The 25,221-nt window shown below is 59.2% G+C and overlaps 4 protein-coding genes across 7 annotated transcripts; all 4 read left to right on the top strand.

The window, feature by feature from the left end:
• Window positions 1-31: 31 nt before the first annotated feature.
• Window positions 32-15,088, top strand: NLGN2 (neuroligin 2). 4 transcript variants are annotated; one of them, XM_032616112.1, is made up of 8 exons: window positions 32-728; window positions 3,723-3,855; window positions 7,374-7,424; window positions 9,552-9,701; window positions 9,875-10,060; window positions 10,183-10,375; window positions 10,744-11,340; window positions 12,141-15,088. In XM_032616112.1, the coding sequence occupies exons 2-8, from the start codon at window positions 3,750-3,752 to the stop codon at window positions 13,012-13,014; spliced, it is 2,157 nt and encodes a 718-aa protein (XP_032472003.1). In that variant the 5' UTR covers window positions 32-728; window positions 3,723-3,749; the 3' UTR covers window positions 13,015-15,088. The 4 variants fall into 4 exon arrangements, with proteins under 4 accessions (XP_032472003.1, XP_032472001.1, XP_032472000.1 ...); XM_032616110.1 differs by having other exon boundaries at window positions 3,157-3,855; XM_032616109.1 differs by having other exon boundaries at window positions 2,767-3,855.
• A 527-nt stretch (window positions 15,089-15,615) lies between these two features.
• SPEM1 (spermatid maturation 1) lies at window positions 15,616-16,858 on the top strand. Its single transcript, XM_032616140.1, is given in 5 exon segments — window positions 15,616-15,765; window positions 15,860-15,917; window positions 16,117-16,536; window positions 16,539-16,581; window positions 16,583-16,858. Coding segments are annotated over 5 exon segments (930 nt in total). The 3' UTR covers window positions 16,842-16,858.
• A 2,067-nt stretch (window positions 16,859-18,925) lies between these two features.
• On the top strand, window positions 18,926-20,667 carry SPEM2 (SPEM family member 2). Its single transcript, XM_032616125.1, is given in 4 exon segments — window positions 18,926-19,063; window positions 19,226-19,283; window positions 19,417-19,750; window positions 19,752-20,667. Coding segments are annotated over 4 exon segments (1,446 nt in total).
• SPEM3 (SPEM family member 3) lies at window positions 20,668-24,870 on the top strand. The gene is given in 7 exon segments (XM_032616244.1): window positions 20,668-21,559; window positions 21,708-21,765; window positions 21,884-22,444; window positions 22,916-23,736; window positions 23,738-23,894; window positions 23,897-24,483; window positions 24,485-24,870. Coding segments are annotated over 7 exon segments (2,358 nt in total). The 5' UTR covers window positions 20,668-21,421; the 3' UTR covers window positions 24,521-24,870.
• Window positions 24,871-25,221: the final 351 nt, after the last annotated feature.

Here is a 25,221-nt window from a genome sequence, read left to right as displayed (position 1 = left end):
TGCTGCGGCTGCTCAGCCGGCGGATCATCACTCTCTGGCTGGGATGGACGCGGGGCGGGCGGGCCCTGGCGCACGGGGCCAGGAGTCCGGGCCTCCCGGCTGCTGAGCGTTGCCCGAAGCCTACCCCTTACCTCCGCTTTCCCTCCTAGGATCTGTGCCGACCCCCGCCCCGGGGCTCCAGACTCGGCTCCCGCCCTCCTCTGACTCCTCGGACCTCTCCCTCCCGCCCGCCCTCGGGATCGACTAGATCCCTCCCCCTCCCTGAGGATTCCGGCTGGATCCCTGCCCCTGCACCGCGGATCCTGCGCTCCCGGGTTTTGGCCCCCTGGGGATTGCCGTGGACTCCTCCTCCCGTACCCGATCCCTCAGGATCCTCCGCCTGTACCGCCTTTTGGTCCCTCGAAGCCAGCCCACGGAGCCAGTGGATTCCCAATCCAGCCCTGTCCCGTTGCCTCCTCCTCCCTCCGCCGTCCCCACTGCGGGGTTCCCTGTTCTTGGGCTCCTCCTGACCCCATCCCCTACCTCTCCTTTCCCCGGGGATCGACTGGATCCCGGCCCCGCCCCCGGGGGCTGGGGCGATCTCCCTCCCCCGCCGGGTGAGGCGCTGCGGGCGGGGGCTGGGCCTGCGGGGCCGCGGGGGCTCAGAGGCCGCCGCCCCCCTCCCGAAGCCCGTCCGCCCCCTACTCAGAGCCCTGGATGGAGGCACCACGGCCCCAGGGCTGAGCCAGGTAGGAGCTAAACTGGGCCGGGTGGAGGGGGCTGCGTGGCGGTCCATTGGGGTCTCCCTCTCCCCATCTCTCTCCCTGCGCCTGGTTTCCCCCAGCCTGCTCTGTCTGCGTGTCTCCGCCTAGAGATGCTCTCGCCGTGTCTCTGCGTCTCGGTCTCTTTGTCTCTGCCTCTCTCCAGCCCATGAATGATCCTTTGAATGGGCCCACAGACCCCGTGTGTTCCCATCTCCCCCTCCCCCTCCTTCTCCCCTTCCCGGCCAAGCCATTTTCCCCACTGCAGGAAGAAGGGGGGGAGCTATGGCCTGAGCCCCCGTCCCTCAACTCTCCCTGACCGGGGGAGTCAGGCCTGGGCAGGAATGGAGCGAACAAGGCAGAGGGATTGGGGGGGGCAAGATGTGGCAGACAGAGATGAGGAGAGCAGGGGAGAGAAAATGGGGGAGACAGAAATAGGGAAAGAGAGAGAGAAATAGAAGGGGCTTGAGAGAGAAATTTGGGGAAGGGATTTGAAGGAGACAGAAAAATGAGAAACACCAAAGAGGGAGGTGTAGAAGAGAGAGAGATGAAAGAAGACTGAGGGGCGAGAGACTGAAGGCAAGAGCTGGAGCAAGCTGGAAGAGGCCGTGGAAAGATGCTCTGAGGGAGCGCTATGGAGAGGAGAGAGATGGGGGGGGAGGGCTCCAGTGGGAGGGAAGAAGGGAGAGAAGCTGGCAGGGAGGAGGCCAGGGGCCCAAAGTACCTTAAGGGAGGGGGGTGACAGAGGCAGACCTTGTTCGCGGGAGGCGGAGGGGGCGGGTGGGGGAGGGGCGGCAAGGCCATGGAAGCAGAGTCCAGCCTGGCATAGGCAGAGGAGAACCTGGAGGAGCCAGCCCCAAGCCCCCTCCAGGTGGTGGGGGAACAGGAGCTTAAGACGGCCTGAAGAAAGGGAGGGCATGACTGGGTGTGTGTGGTAAGGATTCCTGTGTCCTCATCTCTGGAATAAATTGACACCTGCAGAGAGCCAGCCGCGGGCTGGTGCCTGGCTCTGAAAACCCCGCGTCAGCAAACAGCTCTGGCGGCTGGGGGGGGGACGGGGGGGCTTGCTGAGATGACCCGGGTGTCTGCCCCTTCAGTCCGATCTGTTCCCTTGTCCTGCTCCTGCTGCCCTGAGCACCCAGGCATCAAGGCAGCAACTGTGGGGGCTGGCAAGGGGAAGGGGAGGTGAATAGCTGGGATGGGATGAGAAGAAGCCAATGTTTGTCCCCAGGGCATGGGTCAAAATGCCATGCATAGAAGAAGAGGTGTCTGGGGTTCAAGGCTGTTCAAGACTGTGGGAGGGGAGCCATTGGTGGGTGCATCTGATTCTCCTTAAAGCCACCTCAGCACCCCTTCTTCCCAGCCGGAGGCCTGGTCACTAGGGCTAGTTCTGACTGGCCAACAAGGGGCAAGAGGCAGCTCTTTTAGGGTTCTCTAGGCCCCTAGTCTCCAGCTCCCCTCAACACATATACTTCTCCCTCTATGCGAAGGCTGGGGGAAACTCTAGCATTCTGACTCATGTCTCTGCTCTCCTCCTCATGCCCTGAATGGACCCCATAACCAACCCAGACCCTTCCCGTCTTCCTCCAGACCCCCACCCCCACCCCCACTCCAGGGTTAAAGCTGCAGCCCGTTGCCGAGGTAGCATTGCGGGGCAGCATCCTGTCGCCCGGCAACCGGCTGCAGAATCACGCACCTGTCCCCGGATTTGCCCCTCCAATATCCCCTCCCCATCCCCTCCCTGCCTCAAGGCACCTTAACTTCTGAGGGGAGAAATGGAGAGGCCCTGGGGTGCAGGGGTCTCCCCCACTACACAAATCCTTCTAGAATGAGATGTTGAAGGGAGGGTAAGGTGCTGGGCTTGTGCAGTCCCAAGAAAGACCCAAGTCTGGCCTGGGGTGGGAGTTCAGTGCCATGAAATTACAGCTCAGGAGTGATTAACACGTATAAACAAACCCACCACTTCCTGCTAATTAATGACTTGGTATTTTTATTTTCTCTTCCTTGTCTGTCTCATCCCTCCCAGGGAGGTGGGAACTGGGACTCCTGAGTCCCTGAGGAGAACATGCCTGGGAGGGATAAACAGCTGGAAGGGGAAGTACTGGGTCTGGGGAGCTGACCCTCCTTCCCCTCTGGTGGTCCTAGACGTTTAACACATCTGGACCTCACCCAAGCCTCAGACTTTTCTATCTGGGTCCCTGCTGAGGGGAGGGGGTGGCTGGGGTAGGGAGGGAGGTGTCAAGGGGCCAGAGGATGGAAGAAGGGGGACAACTTGGTCTGAATTCCGAGTCACTAACCACCTGTCTCTTCTGTTTCCCCATTCCTGTCTGTTTGCCCCGTCCAATTTCCCTTCCCTTCTTGCACCTCTTCTCTGTATTTTTCTGTCCGTCCGTCTGTCTGTCCCTCCTCCCCGCAGGTTGGGCCTGCCTTCACCTTCTTCCACTTCCTTCCCCTTCCCCACCCCTCACCCCCTCCATGGAGAGGAACAGACCCCTTCTCTGTCCCGTCTAACCCAGGTCCCTCCCCACCCCCCTCCTCCCTCCCTTTCCCCCGCCCCCTCCTCCCTCCTGGGGCGAGGGGGGCCTCCCTCCCTCTCCCCCCCTTCTCTCTCTCTCCGAGGGGGGGGGTCCCGGGGAGGGAGGGGGGTCCCCCATCAGCATGTGGCTCCTGGCGCTGTGTCTGGTGGGGCTGGCGGGGGCTCAGCGGGGGGGAGGGGGTCCCGGCGGCGGCGCCCCGGGCGGCCCGGGCCTGGGTCTCGGCAGCCTAGGGGAGGAGCGCTTCCCAGTGGTGAACACGGCCTACGGGCGAGTGCGCGGCGTGCGGCGCGAGCTCAACAACGAGATCCTGGGCCCGGTCGTGCAGTTCCTGGGCGTGCCCTACGCCACGCCCCCCCTGGGCGCCCGCCGCTTCCAGCCGCCTGAGGCCCCCGCTTCTTGGCCCGGCGTGCGCAACGCCACCACCCTGCCGCCCGCCTGCCCGCAGAACCTGCACGGGGCGCTGCCCGCCATCATGCTACCCGTGTGGTTCACCGACAACCTGGAGGCGGCCGCCACCTATGTGCAGAACCAGAGCGAGGACTGCCTGTACCTCAACCTCTACGTGCCCACCGAGGACGGTAAGGGCGCGAGCACCTGGCCGGGCCCCCGGTGGACACAGCCCACAGACATCCATGCACACCCTCAGGTGCCAGCAGGCCCCTGGCCGGGAGCTGGGCCTTCGCCGGGGCCGTGAGGGGCAGTGCGTCCCTGCGGGCTCTGTGTGCCCTCCCAGGGTGGTACGGGTCCCTGCCAGGCAGTCCCAGGAACGAATCCCACAGTCAGCCCAGAAGCTCTTTGTGCGCCCCAGAGAGCCGATGGCGAGGGCAGCAGGACTAGGCTGGGCCTACCCACCCGCTGCCCACAGAGGCACACACAGAGGGGACACTGAGGGCGATCAGGTGGTGGAGGCATCCATCATCAGCTGCCTAGACAGCCACTCCGGCTCTACCCCATCTCCTGCGCCCAGGCCTGGGCTTGTCCCCAGCCACTACCCACTTGAGCTACACCTCCACCTCAAGGACAGCAAAGACTCCTTCTCCCCAGGCCAGCATGGGCAGACGTCCTTCTGTCACATGCAGGGCCCCTCACCTGAGCTGAGTGCCTCTTCCCCAGGATGCTCTGTCCCCTGATCGCTATACACTCCCGAAGGATCCGGGAAACTCCTTGCCAAGGGCCCCTCCACTCACAGCACAGCACTCCCATCCCCAACAGAACACCTTCCCACTCCCATCCCCAACAGAACACCTTCCCCGGGGCTCCGAGCTGGCTCTTCTTGACAATGAACTCTCTAGTTCACTGCGGCAGTGCTCTAGTCCCCAGCAGCAGTTTCCCACCGGACAGTTCCCTCCAGCCAGCCTCCAGCACATCGAGCCCAACCAGTGTCAGTACTTTCCAGCAGCCCATGGCAGAGGGTAATCAGCAGGCCTGCAGCCACCCCGACAGACCATCCTCACAAAGAGCCCCCACGTTATCCTTCCTACTCCCCGTGTCACCACTCCAAAACACCCGACACACACAGAGACCATCCACTCTGATAACACCCGCCACAGGCCATTTTCCAACAACTTTACATATAGGCTTGGTACCCAGGAACCCCACTGTACACCCTACACACCCAGCACCCACACATCATGAACTCAAGTCCCACTACAAGACCAGGAATTTCAAATACTCAACACTCAGGTCAGGTACCCAACCGACCGGCACACTGACCTTGTGCTCTAGAATCCCACGTATCAAAATTCCCAGCACCTTCACACAGCACGGACGCCAACACTTCTCTGGAATTCTGTACCCTGTCACCCATATAGACCTGTGCTCCCCAATATCTCTGGGTATAGATCATGTGCCCTAGTAACACCCATATGCAGACCTTTACCCCAGTAACCCTGCAGCTGGACCATGTGCTCCAACAGGCTGCTCACACCACAGTCCCCTATGTTCTCAACACCTCTCAGACATTGCTTACCCCAACTCCTGCCTAGAGGTCATCAGTATCATACCTCAGGCTGTGACAGCACAGGTGGCAACCCTACACCCTACTCACAGATCAAGTACTCCAACACCTCGCTCCCTGCACCCAGAGGACATGCCAATCACAGAACACCTCATGCACCTCAACACCATCACTACCCCTCCCCGTATAAGCCACGCCTCCTAGCCACCCATACACACAATGCATGGAAATTTCTACTCCAATCCTGTTCAGATTCCAAGCACTCTGATAGACCACTTACCCTAATACATTCCACACATCCTCCCCAATATCCCAACACCCTCTGCCTCAGAGCCATCCACTCTACCTTCCCTTGCCCTCTCATGGACCACCTACCCCAGCGCCCTCCTACCAGTGAATTATTCACCCTAGTGCCTCCAATAGGCCACCCATCTCAATGCTCTCCACTCGTGGACTCTCCACCCACATCTTCAGGTAGAAAGCTGTCCCGCCTGCAAAGCCCCGCTCAGTGGGCTATTGTCTCGTCACACCTCATGTGAAACATTCACCCAGCACTTCCCACTAATGGACTGTCCACCCCAACACCTCCACACAAATTGCCCACCCTGCCCCCACCCCACCCATGCCCACACCTTCTGTATTTTTAACCATCGCTTATTGCAGACCTGCTTGGGGCCTGACACATTCAGGTGATCTCACTAAATCTTCACACCAGCTCTGAGAGGAAGACGTTGACTCAGGCACACACACACACACACTCATACACACACAGCCGCACACATCATATTCTCACATGCACACACACCCTGCTGACTTCATCCCCATCCCCATCCCTATCCTGTCAGAGAAGAACAGGCCCTGATCCTAATGGGTCCCCTTGGGGCCATCACCACCAGTTGGGAGAAGCCTTGCAGAGGCTGGCCTCAGCCTTACTGACCCATCCCTCCTCATGCTGGTCCCCAGGCCACTGAGGAGAAATTGATCAGCCTGGGGGAACCCCTCAGGTCTCTGGGTTCCAGCTCTCCCTTGACTAATCTCCCAATCTGAAAGAAGCCTAGAGCCAAACTCTGAGCCCAGTCTGAGGCCTTTCCTTGACGGGGCACACCTTGCGCCTCCCCGCACCTCCTGGCACCTTATGTGTCGGGCTGGCTCAGGGCACTGTGTTTCCTATTCCCTATTTGTGGACTGAACCCCCAATTGGGGAGGGGGGCTTTTGGCATTAGAGCAGGGGTTGGTGGGGGGCTGGTGCCCCTGGTGGGGAGTTCACCATCTGTGGGGGAGGAGAGCAGGCCTGGGTAAGGGATGAGGGTGGGGAGGGGGCTCAGAGGGAAGAGGTGGAGTGGAGGGCAAGACCTGATGACCCCTTTCCCTGCTTCACCCCACAGTAGGGAGATGGGGTGAGAAGTCAGGCTTGTGAGTGGGGATGGAAGAGAAATGCTGGCTGGTGAGAGGCTGGGAGGTGGGCAGGCATCCCTCGCTGACCTCCCCTCCGCCGGCCAGTGGAGAGCTGAGGGCTTCCAGGGGCTGTGAGCTGTGGGGACGGGCTGCCCCAACCCCATCCTACCCTCTGCCCTCCAGATGGGTCCAGAGGGAAGCAGAGTCCTTTCTGCTGGAACCCCTCCTCTCTACAGCCTAGGGGAGTGGGCAGGTGCTTGGCTGGTCCTGAAGAGGGCCTGTGTGAGTGGTGGCGCCCCTCCCCGGGCGGGACACAGCTGGCCTTGGGCTCCCAGGCTCCCTGGTTGGCTTCCCCTCCCCTCCCACCCACCCCACCTCTAACACCGTTTCATTTCCAGCAATTAGCAAACACTTGGACAAGCCAAATCCTTTCCAGCCAAATCAATATGTCTTAAGACAGGCCTCAGCCCACGCAGGCACCCCACCCCCCCAAAACCAGACTTTTCTTTGGGGCATGACTTTTTCCGGGGAGGGGAACAAAATTTGGGTTGTAGAAACGTTTTTCTCTTTTCTTGGTTTCTTTTTCTTGAAAACAAATTTTGCTTTTTTCGGCTTATTTTTTCTGCCCCTCACCCTCCCCTTTTCTGCTTTCTCTCCTCCCCTCCCCATCCACCACCTCCCCTCGACCCCCATCTTTCCCCACAAAATTGTCCTTTTTTCTCTGTTTTGTGTTCCCGGTCTTAGGTCCGCTCACAAAAAAACGTGACGAGGCGACGCTCAATCCGCCAGACACAGGTAGATTTAAAAATCCCGCTGCTGCATGTGGTTGCTGATAAGAGGACGTTCTCGGCCCTGCCCCTAACTAATGCCCTCACAGCCCTCAAGGCCCCTCAGTCGTTTTCCCAACTAAAAACGAAAAAGAAAAGAAAAGAAAAATTTGTAATAATTGGAAAAAAGAATTATGAAAACTTCAAACGAAATTTGAACAATGTTGGACCCACTAGAAAACCGGCAAGAAAAGCTTAAACTTGGCGAAAATAAAGTGCAAAAAGAAATTGGAATGTCAGAAAAAAAACAAAAACCAAAAAACAGCAAAGAATTGGATAAAATGTTTAGTTTGACAGACATTTGGACTGTTTTGAAACTTGTGAAATATAACATTTGAAAAAACAATTTTAATTTGGAGCAAAATAACATTTGAAAAAAACAAATTTAAGTTGGCAAATTGATGACACAATCGAAACAGCAGAAACCTGCTACAGTTTCCAAAAAAATAGCCTGTCCGATGCAGAAAACGCACATTTGAAGCAAATTAAAGAATTTGGACATTTTTGAAAACAGGGCCCAATATCTTGAAGTTTCATCACAAAATTTTGAAAAAGTGCAAAGAACTTTTTTCTTTTTTTCTTTTTTTCCAAAAACGGATCTTTTTTGGTTTCTTGGTTTTTTGGGTTTTTTTTCTTTTCTTGTTGAATCTGCCCCGAGAGCTTCTTGTTTTTTGGTTGTTGTTTTTTCTTTCTTTCTTCTTTCTTGATCCTGTTTTTTTGTTGTTGGTTTTGAATTCTTGTCGCCCCAGCCCCCCTTCCTGCTCCTCCCCTTTCTGACTCCCCCTCCCCCCTCGCTGGGAGTGGAGGTGCTGGGTGGGGAGGAGCGGGGAGGAGTGAGGACAGGACCTCGGAGGGAAGGAGACCAGCCTGAACTGTTGGAAGGCCACTGGAGGTTCAGGAACAAAGGGAAGAATAGGATTGGGGGAGGACACAGAGAGGGCACTGCCCACCTAGGAGCTCCTGGCCAAAGTCAGGTGGAAGGAGATGTCATAGAAGGTCCTAAGAGACAGGAGGCAGGAAGCTGTCTGTGGGGGGATGGAGGGGAGTGTCTCAGTGACCTGTTGGTTGACCTTCTGCCAGGAGGGAAGTTCCTAGCGGCATAAGGGAGGTGGGCAGAGGCACTGGGGACCAGCTGTGCTGGCGTCACCCCAGGCCTGGATCTTATTTGTCCGAATGCCCAGGCTGGTCAGAGATTGCAGGTGTCAAGAAAGAGGAGGGCCTGGAGGCCAGGGGTGACGCCAGCACAGGCACTGTGGCTGCATCGTGGAGGAGCTGCAGGGGCAGGGACCCCAGCAAGCCCTCTCAGACTCCCACCCTCTTCCGGAATTAGTTACCCCTCAAGGGGCCTTCTACATATGGGAGTGATCATGGGATCCTTTGGGGACATGGCAAGAGAAGGATCCAGAGCTCAGGACTTAGGCCAGTTTTTGGGGTCCGAGACTAGAGCTGCACCCTGGCTTCATTAGGCAGGCTCTTTCCCACCCTGCCGCCTCCTGCCACAGTAATTAGGCTGGGGGTTGCCATGGTAACTGGGGAGGTGACCTAGAAAGGAATTAGGGCGGGGAGGAGACCAAGCCCCCAGGGACCCTAGGGCCTGGCACCCCCTCACCCACAGACCAGGCTACCATGTGGAGCTGAGGCCCACGGCCTGAGTCGAAGGAAACGCCAGGACCCTCCCAGGATCTCTAGCTCTAGTGGCAGCCTTGGGAGCTCGCTCTTCCTAGGAGCAGGAAGGAGATTTGCTGTGTGTGTGTGGAGAGGGGTTCCCCTGGGTCCAGCAGATGCCCTGAGGAGGGCCAGCCCCCAGCCCTGCCTCTGCTAGGCTTCTTGGAAGGTCTGCCAGGCATGGAGAGAAGTGCTGTAGGGCACACCGGCAGGAGGTGGGGAGGGATCTTCTGCCAGGGCTAGCTGGGGAGGGAGGGAGGGGAATCCGGTCTTGCCCCCCAGGGATGGGAGTGACATGTCCCCTGAGCTCAGGGCTGGAACTCAGCAGGCCTGGGAGCCGGGCGGTGCTGCTTCTGGTCTGACTGTGTCCTTGTCCCCCACCCCCACCCCACCCCCCCGGCCCACCTACCCCCCCCCCCTCCCCACACAGATATCCGGGACTCCGGGAAGAAGCCGGTGATGCTGTTTCTGCATGGCGGCTCCTACATGGAGGGCACCGGGAACATGTTCGATGGCTCTGTCCTGGCCGCCTACGGCAACGTCATTGTAGCCACACTCAACTACCGGCTTGGGGTGCTTGGTGAGGGTGGGCAGACAACTCTAGGGGCTGGAGTCTGGGAGGAGGGCCTGCCGGCAGGGTTCCTCTAAACCCAACAGAAGCAGAATGGCTTCTGGGCTGGACTGAGCTGCCCAGAAAGAGGGCAAGGGTGCTGTGACACCCCCAGGAAGCCCTCCTTCTTCCTCTACCCCCAGGTTTTCTCAGCACTGGGGACCAGGCTGCAAAAGGCAACTATGGGCTCCTGGACCAGATCCAGGCCCTGCGCTGGCTCAGTGAGAACATTGCCCACTTTGGGGGCGACCCCGAGCGCATCACCATCTTCGGATCTGGAGCAGGGGCCTCCTGTGTCAACCTTCTGATCCTCTCCCACCATTCGGAAGGTACCAGCCACCTCCTCAGCCTGTCCCTCCTGTCCCCTTTCTCACACCCCTGACCCCACCAGGTCCCCCTTCTCCTCCCTCAGGCTGTTACAGCCCAGCCTAAAGCCTGCCTGTCCCACCAGGGCTGTTCCAGAAGGCCATCGCCCAGAGTGGCACTGCCATCTCTAGCTGGTCTGTCAACTACCAGCCGCTCAAGTACACGCGGCTGCTGGCGGCCAAGGTGGGCTGTGACCGGGAGGACAGCGCCGAGGCCGTGGAGTGTCTGCGCCGGAAGCCTTCTCGGGAGCTGGTGGACCAGGACGTGCAGCCCGCCCGGTATGGGGTTGGGAGAGTGCCAGGTCCAGGCCTCCATTCTCCTTGCTGGTTCCAAGGAGGTTGAGGGTGAGAGGTGCCCGCAGGCCACAGGCATTCCATTTAGCCAGGAGAGGTGGACTTCAAGGCCCTCCCGGGGCCCTGCCTTCTCCCAGTAGCCTTCCCTAGGTGGAGGTGCCTAAAGAGAGCCAGTGTGCACGAGGCTCCATGAAGTGCTTGAGGGAGGACTTCCTCCCGAGAGGCCAAGTACCCTGAAGGGCTCAGAAGGTTTTAACTAGGGGAGAGGGGTCTTCTGAGCAGAGGACTCAGCAGGCTGTGAGCTGAGAGGAGGCCGGTGAACAGGTGATGAGACCTTGACCCCTTCTCCCCAGCTACCATATCGCCTTTGGGCCCGTGGTGGACGGTGACGTAGTCCCCGATGACCCTGAGATCCTCATGCAGCAGGGAGAATTCCTCAACTACGACATGCTCATCGGTGTCAACCAGGGAGAGGGCCTCAAGTTCGTGGAGGACTCGGCGGAGAGCGAGGACGGCGTGTCCGCCAGCGCCTTCGACTTCACCGTCTCCAACTTTGTGGACAACCTGTATGGCTACCCGGAGGGCAAGGATGTGCTGCGGGAGACCATCAAGTTTATGTACACGGACTGGGCCGACAGGGACAATGGCGAGATGCGGCGCAAGACCCTGCTGGCGCTCTTTACCGACCACCAGTGGGTGGCACCAGCTGTGGCCACCGCCAAGTTGCACGCTGACTACCAGTCCCCTGTCTACTTTTACACCTTCTACCACCACTGCCAGGCTGAGGGCCGGCCCGAGTGGGCAGATGCAGCGCACGGGGACGAGCTACCCTACGTCTTTGGTGTGCCCATGGTGGGCGCCACCGACCTCTTCCCCTGCAACTTCTCCAAGAATGATGTCATGCTCAGCGCTGTGGTCATGACCTACTGGACCAACTTCGCCAAGACCGGGTGAGGGCCAGAGGGGCTGGGTCAGGCATCTCTGCGGGTCAGGGCGCACACCCCCTCCATCCTCAGCCCCTTCTCTCCCTCTCCTTCACACGGCCATCATTCCTCCATCAAGGCACTCTTGCCTTCTCGACTCAGACACCTGCCGGACAGCTCTTCTGTGTGTGTTGAAGACTCAGAAGAGTTGGACAGAGAGGTCCCTGTCTTTTCTGGGGGGCGGGCTCACTTGGTGCCTTTGGCTCCGTGTCTGTCTCTCCTTCCCTCCCTTGCCCACCCAGCTCTCTCCTTCTCCTCCCAGAGCTCGGCCCGCTGTCTGAGTGCTCCCATCTGTGTATCTGAGTGTGTGTGAGGGTTTGTGTCTGTCTGTCTATTGCTGTCTCTGCCTCTCTCTCTTGAAATCTATTGATATCTCTGCTTGCTTTGATCTGGTTACTCTGTACTCGCTGGTTTCCCCCTGGCTGTCTCTCATGTCCTTTTGTGTCTCTGTTTCCATATGTCTCTATCTTATTCAGTTTCAGACTCTGCCTCTGTCACTGGTGGTCTGTCTCTGCCCTCTCTGCCCCTCTGTCCTCATCTCAGACTGTCTCTGGCAGTCTGGCTTCATCCCTATTTGTCTGTCTGTCCGTCCGTCTCTGGCAGTTTCTCTGTCTCTTCGTGTCCGTCTCTGTCTCTCTTCCCGTCTCCCCAGTTCTCTGCCTCTCTGTCCATCTCTCTCCCCATTCCTCCCATAGCACGCCCCCACCCCCGCCTTTCATGGGAGCCTCACCCTTACTCCTCCTTTCCCTGCCCCCCTGTGTCCACAGCGACCCCAACCAGCCGGTGCCACAGGACACCAAGTTTATCCACACCAAGCCCAACCGCTTCGAGGAGGTGGTGTGGAGCAAGTTCAACAGCAAGGAGAAGCAGTACCTGCACATCGGCTTGAAGCCGCGCGTGCGCGACAACTACCGCGCCAACAAGGTGGCCTTCTGGCTGGAGCTTGTGCCGCACCTGCACAGCCTGCACACGGAGCTCTTCACGACCACCACGCGCCTCCCTCCCTACGCCACGCGCTGGCCGCCGCGCCCGCCCCCTGGTGCCCCTGGCACTCGCCGCCCGCCGCCTCCGGCCACCCTGCCGCCCGAGCCCGAGCCCGAGCCGGGCCCCCGGGCCTACGACCGCTTCCCCGGGGACTCCCGAGACTACTCCACGGAGCTCAGCGTCACCGTGGCCGTGGGCGCCTCCCTCCTCTTCCTCAACATCCTTGCCTTCGCCGCCCTCTACTACAAGCGGGACCGGCGGCAGGAGCTGCGGTGCAGGCGGCTCAGCCCCCCTGGCGGCTCGGGCTCCGGCGTGCCCGGCGGGGGCTCCCTGCTCCCTGCGGCCGGCCGTGAGCTGCCACCCGAGGAGGAGCTGGTGTCGCTGCAGCTGAAGCGGGGCGGGGGCGTCGGGGCGGACCCTGCGGAGGCCCTGCGCCCCGCCTGCCCACCCGACTACACCCTGGCCCTGCGCCGGGCGCCGGACGATGTGCCTCTCTTGGCCCCCGGGGCCCTGACCCTGCTGCCCAGCGGCCTGGGGCCACCCCCTCCCCCGCCGCCCCCCTCCCTCCATCCCTTTGGGCCCTTCCCCCCGCCTCCCCCCACCGCTACCAGCCACAACAACACGCTCCCCCATCCCCACTCCACCACTCGGGTATAGGGGGCGGCTCGGGGAGGCCCCCCTCCCCGGCCCTCCCGGCCCGCTCAGAAGGCAGGGAGGAGGACTTGGCGACAGGCTTTTGTCGTGTGGAGCTGTCACACGTCGAGGAGCTTTAGGTGGACATGGGTTTCCTCGCCGGGATGTGTGCGCTTCTCCCGCGCGGAGTGGCCCGTTCTCTTCTCCGGACTTGGGCCTTTGAACAACTGGGGGGGTGTTTTTTCCCCTCCGTCGTCTGGACACCCGTCTTCGGTGTGTGGAGACGTGGAAGTATTTTCCCACGTGGAGGTGTGCTTTCTCACGAGGGGGTATGTTTTCCCATGTGCAGGGTGAGGTTTTTTTTTGCCGCCCTGGACACATGTTGGCTCCCTCAAAGAATTTCTGTGGGGATTTGTGCCCCAGAATCCTGTTCCCTCATGCCTTCTCCCACCTCCTCCCTCCTCCCACCCCCTGGAGACCCTGGAAGTGGTGTGTTCACAAACAGCGACCCTTGGCCACCGGACGACGCAGGGTGGTGCCTGGGAAGTAGCGAGGAAATCACAGCCCCCCTGCCCTGCCCCCAGCCCTCCCGCCCTAGCGAAGCATGTGTATCCCCCGTGGCACAAGTGAGGTGAAGCACGGTCTCCCCCGGGCAGACCTCGCCTTCCACAGATGACAGACACACATTCCCTGCCGCGGGGAAGTGAGGAGATCCTGCGTCCCCTGGGTCCAGGATGCATTTCTGAGTGGAAACATGTTCTTGCATGTGGATGTACGTTTTCCCATGCAGATGGCCCCTTTCTCTCCAGCACTTCCCTGCATCTTAGGGCCTCAGGCCCAGCACTTAACTTCTCACGAGGGAGACTTGTGAGAAGGACAAGTGAAAGGACTTCAAACTGACAGAAGCTGAGGGGGAGGGACAAACCCTGAGGAGATGAACAGACCCTAAGCTCTGCCCTTCCTTCCCCTAGAGTTCGGGGGGTGGGGGGGCTGCGTGGCACCTGCCACCCATCGAGGCCGTGCATGTTTGACCAAAGCCCGCACCGCGGTCTGAGGGCAGCCCTTCTTCCCTCAGTCCTCAGACCATCTCTCATCCGTGCCAAACTGGTGAGGTGGGTTTGAGGGGCAAAGACCCCCCAAAACGTGCCAAGGATTCCTCAGCCCTGGACCCGGGCAGGTAGGATACAGGAGAGGGGGAGATGGCAGCTAAAGGGGTCCTGCCTGCGTCCCTCTTCTCGCCATGTCTCATCCCTCCCTCTCTGCCCGTTTTCCCTCCCCCCTTCGCCGTCCCCCTCTGAAGACATCCCCTTCCTGGTCTCAAGCCATCTTCTCCCCTCAGCTGCCCACCCCCTCCTTTGACCTGCCCCCTCTCCCCCAGGGATGAAGGAAAGGAGCAGTGTGGGGGGAGGGGAGGAGAACAGGGGAGAAAGGCTTCCCCGGACAGGTTGGGGGAGAGAACGGGGTCAGCTGTACTGAGGAACAGATGGAGGGGGCAGTGGGGGACGGCGCTTGGGCAGACACCAGCAGGAAGAATTTGATTTGAAAGGATGTGTGTAAGGTGACTGCCCAAAGAGAAACGGTTTGGGCCTCTGGGGAAAGGAACAATGTCGGGAAGGGTTTCAAGGGACACCAGCCGAGAAGGAGCCAATCCTTGTCTGCTGGCATTTTGTGGGTTCATTGGTGCCAAATTTGAATAGGGGGTGGAGTGCTATCTTCCACTGACCCCCAAATCCCTGGTCTTGGCTCCCCAGAACTTTGCCTCCTGACTGTCCCTTCTGCCCCCACCTCCACCCATGGAAACTTAGTTCTTTTCCCACCCCTTCCCCTGCCTGGTCTAGCTCCTTTCCAAACAGCCCTGCCTTCTAAATGCTAGGGACCTGGGCCCTGAACCCTGTAGACAGATGCCCCCCAAACTGGGGCATGGGAGGGGGGCTGAGGGATCCCATGATTCAGCCACGGACTCCAATGCCCAGCCCCTGTCCCCAGAACAATTCCTTGACAATCCCATGTCCCCACCCCAACCCTTCGCGGCTCTGTACACATTTTTAAACCTGGCAAAAGATGAAGAGAATATTGTAAATATAAAAGTTTAACTGTTGGTTTTGCCTGCTGTTGTGTTGGGAGGTAGGGGTGGGGCTCTAAAGAAACAAACCTTGGAGAAGTGACTCTGCCAGTGAGGGAGAAGGAGGGGGTCCGAGCCCACAGCCCTTTCCAGTGAACAGCTCTGAGGTCAGAGAGAAAGGGGGAGTGGGTGCTGGGGTGAGGTGGTCATTGGTAATGGGGTTGTTCGGGGAGTTAAGATCAGGACCAGTGTCTGTGCAGAGGTCAGAGCCTGGCGTAGAGGACCAGGCAGGGGCTGATGGGGACAGACACCAAACAGGCCAGAGGGCCTATGGGCTGGTGCAGGTGGCTGGCTACAGGAGGGACACGCAAGGTGAAGGGTTTGGCCTCTGCTAAGCCCTGGCCCAGGCTGGAGGGTCAAACACAGGCCCAGGACTCTCCCTCTTGGCACATTTTGAGGGAGAGCCCCACATCACTGTGACCTGCTTACCCCCAGGAGCCTCTGGGACAGGAAGGCGGCCGGTGGTACTGTGGGCACAGTAGGTTGGGGGCCTAGGGACCCCCATGGCCATGGCTGAGTGGCCCCGGCCCGGGTGGGCCTTGTGTCACAGCCCCAGCACCAACAACTGCCAGGACCTGGGCAACTCCATCCTGTCGCTGCTGGACCTCATCATCTGCGTTAACACTGGCGTCAATACGGTGACACTGATCAGGGTGGGGCCGGGTGGGAGGGTGCTGGCAGGATGGCTGCGGGGGCAGGCCGGGTGGCGGGGGCCTGCCTGGAGTCACTGTGTCCTCCCCCACCTAGCTCTGGCGCAGACTCCGTGGCTTCTTACACCAAGTGTTTCGTGTTATTTGTGAGAAAGGTAAGTGGAGGATGGGGAGGTTGGGGAATAGGAAAGGCAGAAACCAGGTGTTCTAGCCCTGACCTTAAGTTGGCCCCTCCCCCTCCCGCTCTCCCTGCTCAGACACCGTAACTATGCAGATTCTCTTCCTGCACCCTGCCTCTCCAACCCTGGAGAAGCCAGGCTCCCCACCAGCCTCTCACCTGTCCCCGATCCACAGAAGCTTCTGAGTTATGCTCACCTGGGAAGCAGACCCAGCCCCCGAAGCAGAGCGCCCCTGCAGTCGACCTTCGGTGCACCATGGACCCTGTGAAAATGACCGTGTTCCCCCCACCCACTCGCCACTGTCGCCATCGAGACTCTTCAGCACGCTGCGCCCACCGCCACGTAGCCTGGGCTCCTGACACTGACAGCGATGACGAGAAGACCCCACGTCAGCACACAACAATCTGCTCCCACAACTGGGATTGCCCCAAGGACTGGGAAGGCTTTCAGTCCACCCAGGGGTTCTGGACTCCCTGGGCCCAGGCTGCCGTGGAGCCACCTACCCAGACCATCCGCTTCCAGCAAACTGCAGAGGGAAGGCCGCTCAAAAGAGAGATGCAGTCAGAGCTGGGCCTAGAGGCCTACGCGTACCCTGTGAACCCCCGCCCCACAGCCCTCAGGCCCTGAGCCACAAGAACGGTTGGGGGGGTGCCCCAAGCAGAACAGGAGCAGTGCTCGCCAGCCCAGCCACCCATCCTGGGCCCGGCCCACATCCCAGACATCCCCCAGCGCCACTCCTCAGGGCACGTAGCCTATAATGCCAGAGACGTGAGGGGGCGGCTGCGGGAGCTGACCAGGGAGGTGGAGGCCCTGTCCCACTGTTACCCCCTGGTCTCTGGATCCAGCACGGCTGAGGGGACGGGAAAGGCCTGGGTATACCGTTCCTTGACAGAGAGGTGACTGGAAGAAGAATAAAAAGAAGAGAGGAGGTGGTTTGTGGTGGTGTGGGGGGTGCCAGGGCCCACACAACACCCAGAAGCCTGGTTGCTAAGGAAATGATCTCCCTGGCAACAGGGCCTAGAGAGCCCTGAGGACCCTCATCAACCTCTTGGCCTCACCAGGCCCTGTCCTCAGCCCTTCCGCAGGCCCTTCTTGGTTCCAAGGCTCCCACCTGCCTCTACTCTGTTCTTTAGTGCCCAGGGAAGCCCCCCAAATCCCATTCCAGATCCCCAGGCAGTACTGGCCTCAGTCTCTCAGAGGTCCGCCTCCTACCAGAGCCCTGGTTTAGGCTGTAACTACAGGTGAGGTGTGGTCCCTCTGAAGCCCTGTTTCCTTTGGGGAGGGATGGCTGAGAGTGAGGGTACCCAGGCCCTCACAGTTCCCCAGTCAGAACCCAAAGCTCCTGTATACTCGAGAAGGCTTGGAGCGGAGGATAAAATATTGAGGACACTCTCAAGGGCTGCGTCCACACAGCCCTTGTGACCTCACTCCTCTGATTAGCACTTCCACGTCACAAATGAGGAGACCGAGGCTCAGAGACGCCAAGTGACTTATTCATGGTCACACAGACACCAAGGATCAACTTCGTGGCCTCAGACGCTCCGTCCCCCTGCTCCCACAGGTAGATTCCCACTGCTACTGGCCCGGCAGAGTCTCCTCCCACCTTCCTCAGTTTCCCATGTAAACTCATCAGGAAATTGCATCCACTGGACAGCAGGGAAACCCAGGCCCTACCTACTTCTAGACACTTGGGATCACACACACGCACACAACCTGGGAACAAGGAGCCAGGTCGAAGGGACTAGACCTCACCTTCCATACCAGATGGGTTCCTGGAATATGAGCAGATAGGCCTTTTATGAATCACCCCGCTTCTCTGTTCATTTTCATTTGACTAACGTTATCGATCATCTTAAGCTGATTCCATTAAGTGGGTCTATATTGAGCACCTGCTATGTGTTTGGAGTCTTGATGGAAAATGCCCACTGGCTCTTTCTATTTCTTTCTTTCTTTTTTTCCTTTTTGGCCATGCAGTGTGGTTTGCAGGATCTTAGTGCCCCAACCAGAGATTGAACTGGGGCCGTCAGCAATGAAAGCGTGGAGTCCTAATCACTGGACCTCCTGGGAATTCCCTGTTCCTCTATATCTGTTGAGATGTTCACTGTACAAACAAAATGACTTGAGGTTCCCCAGGTACCACTTTCACAGACCCCAGCAATGAACCCGGTTTATAATAGTAGATTCCTTTTGTCATATCACAATTACATCTATTTTGTGCTTTGTGAATTTCATGTGGTTTTCTCAAGACAGCAGCTAACCGTTTTTCAACTCGGAGGGTTGGCTCAGTGGGAGGGCAGTTGGTTAGGAAGGAGAGAAACCATGGTTGGGGGTGGTCTCTGGCAAAGGTGGCAAACCCTTGCTCTGAAGCGAAGGGGCCAGTGGGCTCAGTGACCACCAACACCTAAGGCTGCAACCCCCGGCCGGAAGGGGTGGGTACGGTGGGTACTAGAGGGGTTATGACAGGGAAATGGGCAGGACAAGGAGGGGATGGTGCAGTGGGGCGACCCCAGAGGGGACTCTTACTGTCACTCATCCATCTAGTCACCCTCGCTGCTGGCCCCAAGCAGGCGTGAGTGGGGAATCACAACAGGCTACATAAGCTGCCATAATGTCTCGAACAATGAAATGGAGGAAATCCTTTATGCATGATTCAGTCCCTATGAAGACTGTCTCTCATCTGTAGCAACCCTGCTTGCAAATCAAGTTAAGCAAGGCCCCATGGAGACAGAAGGACAGACTGAACTCTGGGGACTAGGCTCCATGCAGTGGGAGCCGAGGGTAGAGATGGCCACATAAAGGGCCAGCTGAGTGGATGAAAGCTTGGCCACCTCAGCATTGTGACTCCCTGCAACGTGTCTCATTATGACCATGCTCCCTCACCTGTTGGTGGGTGTTCGCAGGTCCTGGCATGAGTGCACTGTGGGTCAGGGCCGGTGGTGGTGGTGGGGCGGCCCGCGGCCCAGGTGGCCCTAGGACACGCCACCATGGAAAACCGGCTCTGGTATGAAAACCTGGGGTGCTGCCATCAATACCAAGAAAGTACCCAGAATGCGGAGGACTTCCTACTCCTGCTGCTGGGCCTTGTCGTTCTTGTCAGCATTGGGATCAGCATGGCAACTATGGTCAGCGATGGTTGGGGACCACCAGCAGGGGTGAAGAGGGCTGAGGGTGGGAACCAGCTGCAGCCTGCACCTCCGTCTGCAGGAACGGTCTTGGCTGGGAGTGGGGGTGAGGGTAGAGAGCCTGGCCTTCATTTTCACCCACCCCACCCCACCCCACCCCAGGTGTGGCATGGGCTCCAGAATGCCTTAGACAAGACCATCTATTGGATTAATCAGAAAAGTAAGTACGGAAGACAGGTAGGGGGTACCCCGCCCCCGCCACTCCCAGGGCCCTAGAAACCCAGGCCCCCAGGTTCCCAACCCTGAACTCTTCTGACAGTTGCCCTACCCTCACGGACTCTCGCCTCCCCCAGATGAAATCTCGCAGGCTTGTGAAAGTTCCCCCAAACGTCCTCCAGCCAAGGCCCAAGAAGATGTCCACACCCACTGCATCCTGGACCCTGTGGAAGTGAAGATGGCCCGCCCCTCTTGCTACTCCCTGTCCTCCTACCATCATCTCGGCAACCGTAGCCGCAGCTGCAGCCGCCGCCCCTGCAGCCACCAGCGGAGGCCAAAGAACCGCAGACAATTCCCCTACAGCCGCTCAGGCTTCCGTAGGCCGCATCGCAGCCACGGGATGTCACAGCTGCGGCCGATGCCCTCCTCTGATCGGGAGGACCCGGACTCCTACCTGGAGGAGGAGGAGGATCTTTCCTTCACCCAAGTACTCGTGGGGGTGCTGGGGCGGGCTCTACCAGCAGATGGGCTTGCCCTCCAACGTGGGCCTCTGGGCCTGCCAGGGTGGGATCCTGGCCAGCCTACCACCACCCTGTCTCTACCTGTCACCCGAGCTGCGCCGCATGGCTAGGCGTGTGGAGGCCAAGTCCGAGCTAAGGCTGCAGTCCTTCGGGGCCCCCTGCTCACCATCCCGCATCTGGGGCAACGTGGAGGCTGACCAGTGGACCTCGTCTCCACCACCTCTCCGACGGCTGCCCCCTAACCCCTCGTGGGTCCCTGGGAGGCACAGCACTTACCCCTCAAGGGGCCAGCTCCCGTATGACTCCTGGGATCAACGGTGGCGTGGTCTGGAGGGCTCTGAGCCTCCATCCGCTCTGGTGCCTCGGGGCTGCCGGCCCGAAGCCTGGCAGCGCAACTCCCCCCCGGCCCACGGACGGAGCCTCCCCAGCTGTGCTCACAACCAGCCCAAGCGCAGCCCGCACCCCTCCACGGGACACTTGAACTACTCCCGGGATCCCCACGAGGTGCGGCGCCGGGCGGCCGAATGGGCCGAGATGCTGCCCGTGCGGCGCCCTCTGGCCACGTCCGCCTCCCTCACGGTGCTAGCCGAGGCCTCGTACCAGCGGGCCCCGGCTCCCAGCTCAGCACTGCTCCTCCGCCCCTCCCAGCCCCTGCCCGACGTCCAGGCTACCGAGCACCCTCCACCCCCGCCCACCTTCATGCCACTCAGGCGGAACCCGGGGGGCAATGCCAACTACCAGGTGTATGACAGCCTGGAGCGGAAGCGGCAACCGCAGGAGAGCCAAGCGCGGGCCAACTCGCTGCTACCTTCCACCTCGGCCTCGAGGCCCTCTCTGCATGGGAGCCAGACTGGGGAAATGAACTGACCAGCAGCAAATGGGAGCGGGGGCGGGGGGGCGGCAGGGCATGGAGAGAGGAATAAAGAGCGCCAGAGTCCAGGAAACACTGGTGGTCTGTGGCTTGGAAGCGCCACTCCTTCTGCCAGCCTGGGCCCCTGCCCTTGGCTTCCTGCAATAAGAAGCCAGTGTCCCCTTCTTGGCCTGAGGGTCCCCTTGGTTTAGTGGCCACAGTCCTGCCAGCAGGCCCCTCCTGGTCCTATACCATGCACTAAGTACATCTGCAGCTGCAGACTCCAAACCCCTGGTCTCTGGGCACCTCCTCTGTGTCTCAGCTGTCCCTGTCCCCAAAGAGCCTCATACAAGTAGCTGCTTCCAAACTGGGAGGTTCCACATCTGGGCAGGTCCAGCTCCAGGCCCAGTGAAGGGCATGAAGAAGGCTGAGGCTCTGGACTCCAGCCAGGCCTTCAGCAGGCCTCTGAGGCCGAGGTCTTCCTAGTCTCAAGAGGGGCCAAGAGACGGAATGTGTCATTCGAACAAGTGAGTGACCGGGCGGTGAGCGAATGAGTGACCGCTCGAGGGGAGGTGTGCCGGCCTACGGGCCCTGTTTGACTGTCCAGGCTCAGCTTACCTGACCCTGGTTACCAGGGGAATGCCACCCTGGGCCCTCCTTTTCGTCCCCCTCCCTCACTGTGACCTCACCACCTGCCCCATCATGACCCAGTCTGGCTCCCAGTGACTATGTGGAGGCCAGGGGACCCAGGCAGTCCTTGGACCCCCGGCCATGGGTGAGCGAGCCCTCCGCCGAGCCGAGCTGTGCTCTGGCACCATCCCCAGGAAATGCCAGGAGCTAGGAGACTCAATGCTTTTGCTCCTGATCAGATTCATCTTCCTCAACTTGGGGATGAACGTGGTGACTATGGTCAGGGCAGGATCTGGGCAGCGGAGTTGGGGGAGCCCTGGGGCCTTGAAGGGGCTGAGGTGGGAGGGCTGCTGGGGTGTGGCCGGACAAGGGTTGGATTTCAGGGCTCACCCTGCTCCCGGCCTCCCCCCTCCCCTTCTTCCCTCAGCTCTGGAGGCATCTGAAGAGATTCTTGCGGGCACTTTTCAAACGTATTTTCCCCAAAGGTGAGTGGGCGCCAGCGTGGGCTCAGGGGATGTGGGCCTGTCCCCTTTCTTCTATCTCTGCCTTGATTCTCAGCCCCTCAGGAAGCCAGGCCCTGACCCATCTCGCCTTTCCCCGCAGACAAGCAAGCCAGCCGTGCAGGCAGCCGTCGCACGCGCATGCGCTGCTCCGTGGATCCCAAGAACCTGTGCTCAAGAGTTTCTTCCCGCTTCCGCCATCGCCCAAGCTTCCTGCTTGGGCACCCAAACCACCACCCAAACTCCTGGATACCAGACACAAATGACGAGAATGCTTCTAAGTGCTGCTGGATGCCGCCTCAGTGTGGACGGACTGGGGCTTCCACGGAGGCTCCACGGGGACTGTGGAAGGAGCGGGTAGTGGGAGCTGGGGAGGCCCCTCCGGTCACGGCCTTAAAGTCCCAAGCCAACTTTTACTCCAGGTAAGAGACATCTTCCAAGCTCCGCAGGATGAGCAAGGTGGACGTGGTTCCACTCCGCCTGCCCCAAGAGAGCAAGACTAAGACCCCAGACTCTGACCCAGCCCAGGCCCCAGCCCGGGCCCAGACCCGCCCCCAGTTCAGTCCCCTACGCATGCACCTGCCAAGGCCCAGACCTTCTCCTCAGCCCTCCCCACTGAGCACACCTCCCCCACTCCGAGACCTGCTCCCGAGGCCACGCCCATGAGCACACTTCCGCCCAGGCCCAGGCCTTCTCCCTAGTGCACCCCACTGGGAACACTCCTGCCAAAGCCCAGACCTTCTCCTCTACCCACCCCTCTGAGCACGCCCCACCTCAGGCCCAGACTTGCTCCACATTCCACCCCCCTGAGCACACCCCCCCCAGGCCCAGACCCCCTCCCCAGCCCTCACCCCTGAGCACAGCCCTGCCCAGGTCCAGGGCCCTGAGCATACCTCAGCCCATACCCCAGCCCAGGCCCAAGTCCAGGCCCCCTCACATGCCTCAGCCCAGTCCCTGGGCCACATATCTGTCTGCACCCTGACCCATGCTCATCTGACCTATACCCATGCCAACACTCTTGTCCCTCCCCCAACTTCTGCCCCAGTCCCTCCCCCAACTTCTGCCCCTGCTACTACTCCTGCCCTAGCCCCTACACCAGCCCCTGTCCCGACCTCTGACACAACCTCTGTCCCAGCGCTGGTCATGGCCCTGACGACCACTCCAGTCCCTTCCACCACCCCTACCCCCATCCTAGATTCTATTCCCTCTACCTTGTCTGCCTTCAGCCGAGGCCTCTCCTCCAGCCATGTGGTCTACGATGACCGCAGGGTAAAGCAGAACTTATTCCATGTGTGTCCCCCTCAGAACTCTGGGTATTCCAGAAAGGACTTGGGTACCCTCTCCAGGCCCCAAGAGGGGCATGGTCTGGTGAGCTCTGGTACAGCTGAACAAACACTCAAGCAACGTAGTGGGGACAGTGCTAAGCCCTCCACAGGATCCATACTGGGTTACCTGGAGTTGGGGAATATGGAATGGAAGATCTCAAATGATGCCAAAGACAAATTTGTATAGTCCAAGACCTTCCCTTACTGCAGCTTCCTTCCTTGCAGGTCTGAGAAGAGAAACACGGACCCCCAGACTCCAGTCTACCCCAAATTCCTGTACTCCAAGGATGCTGCACCTTCTCAACCTTGCTTCCATTCTCGAACCAGTGCCCAGAGCTCACCATGCACCATGCCTCCACCATGCACTCTTTATCTGCCTCTTGTTTCTCCCAGATCATGGGTCCTTCATCAACATAGCAACCACCAGAAGCCCTCCACCTTAATACAACCCCCCACCTTTCCCCCAACCTCCAAGTCTCCTCAGTCTGTCCTCTCTTCCCAGGGCCCCATCCCTCCCCAGTTATCCACTACTTCCCAAACCCCAAGCCAGGCCCAACCCCCTGAACTTCATGAGAGTCGAGGCCTCAACCAAGGCTCTGTCCTCCCAAGGACCCCAGGCCCTTCCAAAGTCTGCAGAGTTTCCAGAAACCCAGGCCTTACCCCAAACCCAGGCCTCCCCCAAGAACCCAGGCCTTGCTCAAGATCCAGGCCTCCACAAGCTTCCAGGCCTTACCCAAGATGCTGGAATTCACAGGGGCTCAGAACATACCCATAACCCTAGCTTACACAGCATTCAGGAATTAATCGAGATCCTGGCCCCCATAAGGGTCCAGCCCTTACTGAAGACTCTGGCTTATCCAAGAGATCAGGCCTCCATAACAACTCATGCCTTATCCCAAATCCTGGCCTCCACAGGAACCCTCTAGGAACTGACTCTGTCCACGTTTTGGGCCCACATCAGACCCGAAAGTCATTTATATCTGAGGCAGTTCGTCGAAAGGAGGATGCGGGGCAGCACATACCATGGACTTCTGTCCCACCCAGTCAGAACTCCTGCTCTCCCAAGGCTCAGGTGGCCTACAATGACCTGCAAACCTTCTCAGAGGTACCTGTACTGATTGAGCTGCAATCACCCTCCCGGTGAGCAGGCAGCCAAGACTGGGTGTACCAGCCCATGGATACAGTTCCTCCAGCCTGCCAGAACTATCGCCAGATGTCTATGCATCCCAAAACCAGCTGGAAGCCCTACTGTCCTGCGTCAGGCACCTGGCTAGGGCATGTGGTCTTTGACGCCCGCCAGAGACAGTTCAGAGCAGGCAGGGACAAGTGCGAAGCTCTGTCTCCCAGGCGCCTTCACCGAGAGACGTCCAACAACTCACCGGAGACCATCAAGGAGTGGGGATATCAGTGTGTGATGAGCACTTTAGAAAAAGAGGGGACAGACATGCATGAGGAATAAAGAGACAAGAGAAGTGTTCTGTGGTTGTTTGAGGACATTCACCCCAGCCCCATCCCACAGGGCCTGATGAGGACCTAAACTATCCCTGCTTTCCTTCCATCGCTGTCTAGCTAAATCCGTTATCCCCAAGGCCCTAGAGCTGCATTGTCAATTACAGTAGCCACTAGCCAAATGCCTATTAGAATGTAAATTAGTTAAAATTAAGGAAAATTAATTCTGTTAAAAATTAAGTTAAAAATTCTCTTCCTCAGGGAACAGAATTTCCCTGGCATCCAGTTCTGTTCCCTGGCGGTCCAGTTGTTGGGACTTGGCTCTTTCCCTGCTGTGGCTGGGGTTCAATCCCTGGTCGGGGAACTCAGACCCCGCAAGCTTCACGGCTTGGCCAAAAAAAAAATTCTGTTCCTCAGTGCCACGACCTTCTAAATGCTCAGTAGGCACATGGAGCTAGTGGCTACTGTATTGGACGGCACAGATTTAGAATATTTGAATCATCATGGAAAATGCTATTGGAGAGCAGTGCTTTAGAGTTTAGAGCAATTTTCCTTTCCCTGTCGCCCACCCCCAGCATCTTAAAGCTCACCCAGAGCCCAGAGAACTTAGTTCTTTTTAGGGTGGCTCAGAAGCCACCCTCTGGGGAGGAGGTAAGATGTGGGGATG

The sequence above is a fragment of the Phocoena sinus genome, chromosome 20 (assembly GCF_008692025.1).
Source record: "Phocoena sinus isolate mPhoSin1 chromosome 20, mPhoSin1.pri, whole genome shotgun sequence".
Classification (NCBI taxonomy): domain Eukaryota; kingdom Metazoa; phylum Chordata; class Mammalia; order Artiodactyla; family Phocoenidae; genus Phocoena; species Phocoena sinus.
This window is presented reverse-complemented; position numbering and strand designations above follow the sequence as displayed.

Coding starts and splice junctions, on each gene's coding strand:
- NLGN2 (XM_032616110.1), top strand. CDS start 3,399: ATGTGGCTCCTGGCGCTGTGTCTGGTGGGGCTGGCGGGGGCTCAGCGG. Junction 10,061..10,182: donor CCTCTCCCACCATTCGGAAG/GTACCAGCCACC, acceptor CTGTCCCACCAG/GGCTGTTCCAGAAGGCCATC. Junction 11,341..12,140: donor ACCAACTTCGCCAAGACCGG/GTGAGGGCCAGA, acceptor CTGTGTCCACAG/CGACCCCAACCAGCCGGTGC.